A 9499-nucleotide genomic window follows, 5' to 3' on the forward strand; every position below is an offset into this window, starting at 1 on the left:
AGCTTACAATAGTACTCTCGAGCCTATGTCGTCTACTTGAAGGCAATGTGTGCTTTTCTCATTTTAGCCTACCCAGAAAGAGACAGAGTATATGTTTGTCTGTGTTTTTGTGTCTTTTATACAGTAATCGTGTGGATATTTGAGAGCATGCGTGTCTGTGTACAAGATGTTTTAAAAATTGTGTGCCACTCTTGATGTCTTCAAACCACATGAAGCAGATGTGGCTGAGTGATCTTCTCACTCTACTGTTACTGGTTTCCAGCTCTGTTTTCCTTTACATTACTTTGCTCTAAAGAAACATTTGCCTGCGGTAAAGCACATTCACGAATGTTGCCCTTTAAAAAAAAATTAAAAAATAGACTCGGCAATGAACATCAAAGGCAGACATGAGCTGGCACACATCTGGGACCAAAATCAGTCCTAAATCCCATCTATCAAGACACCATGAGGAGGAGGGATTAGGGAATAACTACGCTACAAATGCTCACATGCATGCAAGCACACCACACAGGGCCTCGCAGAGACCTTTGGAAGGGCAGGTTGCCAAAGTATAAAAAGGGCACATGGAACAAGGATTTAAATAGGGCTGTTCTCAAAATATTGATATAGAAATATATCGTTATGTATTCCTTGCTGATACGCATATACAGATGCTTCTGTATCGATACGGGAATACTGGAAATACCCAGCTCTAGCTTTAAAACACTGTGGACTGACATAACAGAACAGTTGCTGTAGAGGGGTTGCTGGGGTTGCTGGGGATGCTGCTGCTGCTGCTGCTGCTGCTGTTGTTGTTTTGTTGCTGATACTACTGGAGGTGATCTGTGACTAGAGATATTTCATACATTTTCCTGAAATCTAATAGGGCCATTTCTTCTTCACTCTTTACTTTGATGTCAGGAATATTATTTATTTTACATTGGAACTGACATTTCTATATTTATTTCCAGTCATTGAGTTTTTATTGTAGCTGAGCTGTTGTAAACACTACTGTTGCTGTCAAAATGTAAATATATTCCACTGTTCTGAATTTAATGGTAATTTTTGAAAAAGGGCTGATAAGTAGGCTATAAGTCGGAGGAATAGGCTTAGTATCAGTATAAGCCTGTTTTACCAATGTTGTTATACTTATTTTAAGGCACAAGGCTTTTATTAAGTTAATGTAATGATCCTAGTTCAAGTGAAACGTTTTTAGTCAAATTACTTTAACCCTCCACCTATTTCCAGGAAAAACACCTAAAATAACATACCCAAAATAAATCAGTAATAACTGCTCAACCATTAGGCCTAGATGCATAATTCTGGTGTGGTGTCCGAACAAAATGCACATATATTGTACACTACACTGGTCTCCATTGATAGGTCAGCTAAGCTAAGGAATATGAATCAACTGTAAATGAACCTATTTATTTTTCTATTAAAGAGTAAATGGAGTTGCAATAAAGGAAAATATGATATTTTCATCCTCGCCTGGTTTAAAATCTATATTTTAATATCACCATTAAAACCATCATCCAACTCATTATAATGCAACAGAATATCTTCTGATACACCTGGAATACAACTGTAACTGTAAATTTGATGGGGAAAAAAAATTAACTAACAGCAATTACACAATTTTAAAAAAATATATCACGCGAATGTCCATGATTTGGCCACATTGACTGTTTATATGTTCACTTTTATTGGGAGTTTTCTTCAAAACACTATTTCTCTCCATACAACCAACAGTGCTCCGGCTACGGCACGTCACGGCTGCGCTATGGTTTTGCGTCCATAGGCCGACGTCAAAGTCCACTGGAAGCATCTCAGAAGCGTTTCAGCAGCGGAGCGTGCAGTCTGCCACACGTTATTGACTTGTTATTAACATGTGGCATTGTCATTTTCGTGCTTCTACTACCTTCTTCACAGCACTTTTTTTGTTTTGTGTGACAGTTGACATTATTGTTTAAATGTGTCCCATTTCAGACTCCAGTGTGAACTGTCCGTTGCCTGAAAGTGACCCACATGCGCAGAAGAATAACACAATGTCACACGCAGCACGCTGTTGCAGGCTACAGAAGTCAACAAGGAATAAACAGAGGTTAGCTCCGGTTAGCTCATGTGAGACTCTCGTTTTTTATTGTCCTCTCATGGGTTACATTTCTCCCGAATTATGACAAGCAAGAGCTGCCAACTCTCACGCATTGAGCTTGAGACTGGTTCATTCTTGAGACTCACGCAAATCACACAGCAAAAGTTGTGTTTGTGTGTGTGTGTTAATACTGTCACGGCAAGGAAGACTGGAGAACAGGGAGAGAGAGGTTTTTTCGACAGCTGTAAGTAACGTTATTGCTATTGTGTGACAGTCTAAGATGCAAAGAACATTGTCGTCCGTGCCCAACACTGACTTGACAATAAGGATCGGATAAATTGGGTATATTTTGATTATTGCCTGTTATAGGCTATGTCTAATGTTTAGCCTACTTTGACTTTGTTGTCGATTGATCAATCATAAAGGCTAAATAGGTTACACTTTGCTCTATGAATGGTTGCTTTTAAAGTCGTCCTTATTTTAAAGGTTTTGGCAAGTTATACAAAAATTCTTGTGAATGGTTGTAATAAAGCCTTTTTATACGCTTTGATCCGCGGGGTCACTCTGCGCTGATCTACAGACAGGCAAACAAGCGCTCCAAGACGTAACCATGGCAACGGGTTCTGTGTAACTGGCGCGAGTTTCCTGAATAATCTTAGTAAGGCCACCAGTTCTTAAACAACGACAACCTTTGCTGCTGTCTCTTATTCATTAAAAATAACCTATTAACTTCTACTGAACTAATTTGAAAGTTAGTAGTTATATTATTTAGTTATAGACTCAATTAGCTATTTCATGTTGCACATTTAGCTGTTAAAGTTTGGTAAAAAAAAAAAAAAAAATGAATACAAAATAATAATTATTATAGAGAAAGAGCAGTGGATTAGATTAGTGATTTCCACTGCAACACATCCACCAAAGAACTTATTGTTGTGGGTCCTGCTTTACCATCCATGTTTAATAGAGCTGCCGCCAGTTTGATAGGGGTGTCGGGAGGTCTCAGTAGCCTATATTTTCCTGCTTTTTTGCCCTTTGCCAATCACATGCCTGTTTTGTTTTAATTAAATTTATGTTAATCTTAAACCTGAGTTGCATCCTCCTTCTTTGTTGCGGCCTGAGAGCCGGGGGCCTAAGAAATTGGGGGCTCGTCCGTTTTTGAATTCTGGTAGGTTTAATTACACTTAAAAAGCATTGTTTGTGATTGTGGTTAAGGAGCTGGTGGGGTGTTTTTTTTATTTATTTTTTTTGGCTGTCTTGGACTGCGGATGTTTACGGAGATATGAGAAGGTAAGTGTAAATCCACCTGTGTGCGTTCGTTACCTGTAGGAGTGTTTCCCCTGGTAGATACAGCAGCGTCTCCCCTTTGGGTTTCATCGGGGGGGCTTGTAGTGCTGGGGTACCGCGTTAGAGCTTCCTTTTTCCCTTTTCCCTCAGAATTTGCTCGGGAGCACATCCGTGGTTCCAGGATGGTTGCTAGTTTACCAGTTGCTTCACTCGGGCCAGCGGGCTGATGGTGCGTAAGTACCCACTGCCACACCTCATGAAGACTAGGGGGGAGTTATGTAATAAGATTCCAGGTTAGGTAGTTACCTAGCGGGGAAGCTCCATTTGGAGGCTACGTCGGCCTTTTGCGCACACTGGTGGGTCCTTGCACTGTGCATTCTCATTTTGTCTGTGGTTGCGAATGTCTGATAAATTATGGATGACGTAGTAAAGGCATTTGTTGAGGCACCAGCCGAGGAGTTTCTAGAAGAGTGTTCAAAGGATGAGTTGGTTAAAACTGCTGACTATTACAAGGTTGATGTTGGCGATAAGAGGATCAAGGACATAGAAAGCAAATTTAAAAATTTATTTGTTAAAGATGAAAGTGCTGGGCACCTCGGAGGGTCAGTTTTCCGCAGGTACTGAGGGTTCGTCCAACTCAGTTGTGTCTCTTGGATCTGGTTTGAATTTTGAGCAGCAAAAACTAGTGTTATGTATGAAGTTGGAGACTAAAGAGGGAGGTTTTTGCTTATTTAAAGTCATGCCAGTTAACCAGCAAAGCCAATCAGAGTTTAAAACTCGTTCCGCTGTGTCCAATACCAGCTATAGGTCAGTCTTTTGAACATCTGATCATCATGATGATTGTGTGGGCCCATTGCCGCCATCTAAAGGGGGTGCGAGTTATCTACTAACAGTGATGTGCCAGAGCACAAGGTATCCAGCTGCGTTTCCTTTTAGCACAATTACAGCCAAGTCTGTGGTACGTGCATTATAACAGTTTATTTCCATCTTTGGTGTCCCCAGAGTCATTCAGTCTGATCAGGGCTCCACTTTTTTGTCACACTTATTTGCACAGGTTTTAAAGCAGTTGCACATTGAGCACAATCAGGCGTCTGCTTATCACGCCCAGAGCCAAGGTGCCTTGGAGCGTTTTCATCAAACTCTTAAATCCATGTTGCGTGCATTTTGTATACAGATGAACAGAGACTGGGAAGAGGGTCTGCCATGGTTGCTGTTGGCTGCCAGAGAGGTGGTCCAGGAGAGTACAGGGTTTAGCCCTAATGATCTTGTTTTTGGCCATAAGGTATGGGATCCTTTAGCACTACTGCAGGATAAATGGAAAGAGGTCCAGCCGCTGCACAACCTTCTTGACTATGTAAATGGTTTTCGGTATAGGCTTTATAAAGCCCAGGAAGTGGTTAAAAACAATTTGGCGTCTGCACAGGACAAAATGAAAAAACTTTATGGCCGCGGAGTTGAGGATTGTGACTTTCTGCCTGGAGATCAGGTGCTTGCTTTGTTGCCCATTGTTACTTCTCCATTTCAGGCAAAGTTTTCAGGGCCATACTCAGTGGTGGAAAAGGTGTCAGACCAGAAATATGTGATTGCTACTCCCAGTCGTAGATCTTCTACTCAGCTCTGTCATGTCAACTTACTAAAACCATACTATGCTTGTGTAGAGCAGTCAGTTGAAGCACAGCATTCTGATGTGCATTCAGCTTGCTTGTCTGTATCTGTGTCCAATCAGGCTGTGATAGGTCAAGGGGAGGAGGATTTGTTAGGCCCAGATGAAGCGGTTCTATATGGTCAGCTTAAGAACTCAGAGTCTATGCAGAATCTGTATGGCTTGTTAAGCCATTTAGAGGAGTCTCTGCGTAGCCAGTTAGCTGACCTGATCAAGCAATATCCATGTCTTTTTGGAGATACCCCTACCTGCACACATTTGGTTGAGCATGATATCTGTTGGGGATTGTAAACCGATTAAGCAGAGGTTTTATCGTGTTCACCCGGAGAAACATAAACATTTGGATGCTGAGGTTAAGTGTATGCTGGAGAACAGTTTTGAGGAGCCCTCCAATTCCACCTTGTCTGCTTGTGCCAAAGTCCAGTAACACTCCCAGATTTTGTACAGACTTTAGGAAGGTAAACAATGTCACAAAACCAGACTGTTTTCCGCTTCCCCATTTTGAAGACTGCATTGACCAAGTGGGGTCTGCTAGGTTTGTGATTAAGTTTGATCTATTGAAAGGCTACTGGCAGGTCCCTTTGCCAGAAAGAGTCCGAGAGATTGCTGCATTTATTACACCTACTGGTTTGTATACATATGCAGTGATGCCGTTTGGTTTGCGGAACACCCGAGCGACCTTTCAGCGCCTGATGAACAGGATTGTTGGAGATTTGGATGGGTGTTCTGTGTATTTGGATGATGTAGTTATTTTTTCTAATGATTGGGATGGTCACCTTGACCGCATTAAGAGGTTGTTTGACCGCTTGGCTCACGCACAGTTGACTGTTAATCTGGCCAAGTGCGAGTTTGCGAAGGCTACAGTCACTTATTTGGGCCGTGTAGTGGGGCAAGGGAGAGTGTGTCCAGTGCAGGCAAAAGTATAGGCTATTGATGACTATGCCCCGCCTCCAACTAAAAAGGCGCTCATGCGTATTGCATGACTGCCTCGAGAGGTCTTCGTGTTGGGCCTCTGTACTGTGTGCTGTCTGTGGTTCTCCCTGCAGGCAATTAAGGAGATTGGGAGCACCTGGCCAGTGAGCCCAACCTATTAGGCCTGCCTGCCCGGACGCCAGTGTCGTGCTTGTGCCTTCCACACCGCTCTGCCACATTGTTCTTTTGTTTTAAATAAATTTATGTCAATCTTTGTTAAACCTGAGTTGCATCCTCCTTCTTTGTTGCGGCCTGAGAGCCGGGGTCGTAACAATACAAAAGAAATAAAATATAAAAATTCTGTAAAAATAAATATTAGAAAAAAGTAAATAAGTAAAACAATAAGCGTTGTGTTAGTATGTTAGACAATAAAAATAATATATTAAATTAAAATAAGAAAATAAAACAGTAAGCGTGTGTGTTTAAAAAAAATTTTTTTTTTAATTAAAATAAACTAAGTAAATGACACAGTAACATGTGTGTGTTAAAAAAATAAAAAATAATAATACATTAAAAATTAAGATAAATTAAGATAAACTAAGTAAATGACACAGTAACGTGTGTTAAATTTTTTTTTAAAAATAAATAGATACAACCGTAGGTGTGTATATTAATAGGCAAAAAAAATCAAATAAAATTAATTAGTTTATAAAAAAAAAGAATAAAAAAAACTGTATCAAATGTAAGATTTAAAAACACAACAACTACTAAAATATCAAACAATCAAAATTATAATAATTTGAAAATTAGAACAATTATTTATTAGTCTAAGTTTCCACTGGTTGTCCTCAGTTCATAGCGTGATGAAATATATTTTGCAGCAATTATTTGACATTTGGGCATTTCTTCCAGTAAATAGAGGAGTGTGTGTGATATAAATTCGAATTTGGGGTATATTTGGAAAATGTTTGCAAAGTGTTTTTGTCTAAGTGTTTTATATTTAGAGCATGAGGTTAGAAAGTGCAGCTCTTTCTCTACCTGTCCTCTGTCACACTGGGAGCAGAGTCTCTCCTCTTGTTTTTTTAGTTTAACATTTTATTGTGCTCAGGTAATTTGCCAGTGTAAATTCTCTTTTTAGGGTCAGATAAGATTGGAATTTACTTTGTGTTTTAGTTGTTTTTTTCCAGTATTCAGTATATTTTTCTTTCTGCTTGCTGATAATTTGGTTTGGTCTGCTTGAGTTGGCGTTGCTGTCCTGAGGCTGTTGGGGACTTATTACTGCAGAGAGCCTCAGGACCAGCTGGCTGAGGGGACTCTTCTCTGGTTTCAGCTCCTGGTATGTTAGGCTTTGTGATGGTATGTCTGGGGGTTAACTGATTTCAAGTGATTGTAAAATTGAATTGATCTTTTCTGTATTTTTAGTAAGAGGGGGTATTGGCCGAGCTCTGCTCTGCATAGATTATTTGGTGTTTTAATAATTTTTTGTAATATTACTATATAATTCGCTAAAAAGTGATTAATCCAATTATTTCCAACTTGGATCGCCAATTCATCCTGCTGGGTTTTGTTTAGGTTGTTCCATTTCTTGGTTGGACTCTAAGGATCCCTCAATTTCACAGAGCTGGTTCTTGCCTATAACTGATAGCGTCGACTTGGCGCAATTACACTCCACCTAACTGATGCAACACCGGCGGACACTGTGGCAGGAATCAAGCAAACGCGCTTTGCGCAGGGAGTGGCAGACAGTTTGTGACCGGCTAACATACGGTTTTGCAATATAAAAATGTGTAAGCTGAAGCGCAGCCCTGCTCTGTTGGGAATGTGAGCTGCACAGAGCTGCCGAAGTTAACGTGTGGATAAGTGGTGAATTGTTTTCACTTAGTTTCGTTTTGCACAGGTCTCATCTATACAGTCCCAAATGGGTTCTGTGTCTGTCTGTCTGTCTGTCTGGGGTTCTATCATATCAGCAGAGTAATGAATGAATAGCAGATTATAGGGTGGGAGATTTTGAAACATTGTGATTAAATGATGACATTATTCTCATATAAATCTTTCTGGACATGTCCGATTACACAGATATGTGGGATAGAAGCAAAAAGTTTTGAACATTCAGTCCAGGAGTTTCTAACTGAATTAAAATTAACTAATTTATCCTTCAGGTGAAAAGGTGCCACATTTAAAGAGGAACTTCCCCAAACAAAGACAAATAAATACAACAAATACGGATTTACATTAAGTGGCTCCTCCATTGCTAAAGGAAAACCTATGCTCTTGCATATTATGAACTTTAATATTCCATACATTCTCTAGAATAAAAAAAAAATACTGTCTCTGGTGTGACACATAGATTCTGTGGGGGAAGACTCCCCAATACATGCTAAGGTTTGGTCAGAATTAAGGCTATCATGTCTGGAGGTTGGCAAGTATCTTGATCACACTGATCTGACCATGATTAATGACTTGGCTTTTCATCTGCACATACATGTGGCTGTTGAACTTTTAAAACAAAATGCCTGAGGATTAAAGAGCGATGATCACGACCCCTTCAGTGGGATATGACACAGAAGGCCTAAAACGAGCCGACCTCCAAATCTCACTCCAAACTAAAATGAAAAGTTGGCATCCCTGTGACAAGTGTTCACAACTTTCTGTTCTTTTCATTATGGTTTCTGGCACTCTACAGCGCAACTGCCCCACAACTCAGTCCCTCCATCTCTTTCCCCACTGTGTCCGCTCGGACAAATTGTATGCACATTACTCAGAAGAGAGTTCGCAGTCCTGTGGATTTCAGGTGTAAGAAAGGGAATTTGTGAGTAGATGATAGCGAGGTAGAGGAGGAAGCACCACATGTATAATAATGGCTTTTGTGAAGCTTTTTCGTTCGAAGCTTTTTCGATCTGATGATGATTAATGTAATATTTATTCAAAATAATATTTTACGACTTCAAAATAAGAAATAATACGTTTTAGGAGTTAATACTTATTACATCTGTCTCACTTTTAAAAGTATAGCTTTGATCAGCAGCTAAGACTTTAATATTTACAGGTTTGAGGACAATGCACAAAGATGGTGGAACAGCATCTGCTTTCAGCCTAGTCTTGACCTTTTTGGTCCTGACAGACTGGTCTAGCTCAAAATGGGCATGCAGATTGACTTGAGCTTATTTTCCACGCAGCAAGTCAGGTTTTTTTTACCCACATTAAAGAGGTGGTATTATGATTTTTGGCTTTTTCCCTCTCCTTTATTGAGTTATATATCTTTTTTGTGCATGTAACAGGTTTGCAAACTGAAAAAGCCCAAAGGCCAGCCAAAAGGGAGCTCCCATCTCCCACAGAAAGCTCTGCTCTGAACTGCTTGAAAACAGCTCGTTTGTAGTCCAGCCCTTCACTTTCTTTACTTGTGACGTCACAATGAAAACGCGTCATAAAGCTTGCCAAGCGGCTAGCGGGGACAGGCACGCCCTCAAACCAAGCTAGTCTGAGCGGAGGCCCTTTGGCTCGACTCGCCTTTGTTTGGTTTTCCATTGTAGAAATGTTGTACCTGTACCTGCTTCCAGGTACTTTTT

General features: G+C 40.3%; 1 protein-coding gene across 1 annotated transcript in view; it reads left to right on the plus strand.

The window, feature by feature from the left end:
• Nucleotides 1-4532: 4532 nt before the first annotated feature.
• Nucleotides 4533-9499, plus strand: part of LOC123974086 (vang-like protein 1) — an 18265-nt gene continuing 13298 nt past the window's right edge. The window contains exon 1 of the mRNA XM_046054523.1: nt 4533-4640. Coding sequence (XP_045910479.1) covers nt 4533-4640 — 108 coding nt within the window. The remainder of the gene's footprint in view (nt 4641-9499) is intronic.

Source organism: Micropterus dolomieu, linkage group LG07, assembly GCF_021292245.1.
Source record: "Micropterus dolomieu isolate WLL.071019.BEF.003 ecotype Adirondacks linkage group LG07, ASM2129224v1, whole genome shotgun sequence".
NCBI lineage: Eukaryota > Metazoa > Chordata > Actinopteri > Centrarchiformes > Centrarchidae > Micropterus > Micropterus dolomieu.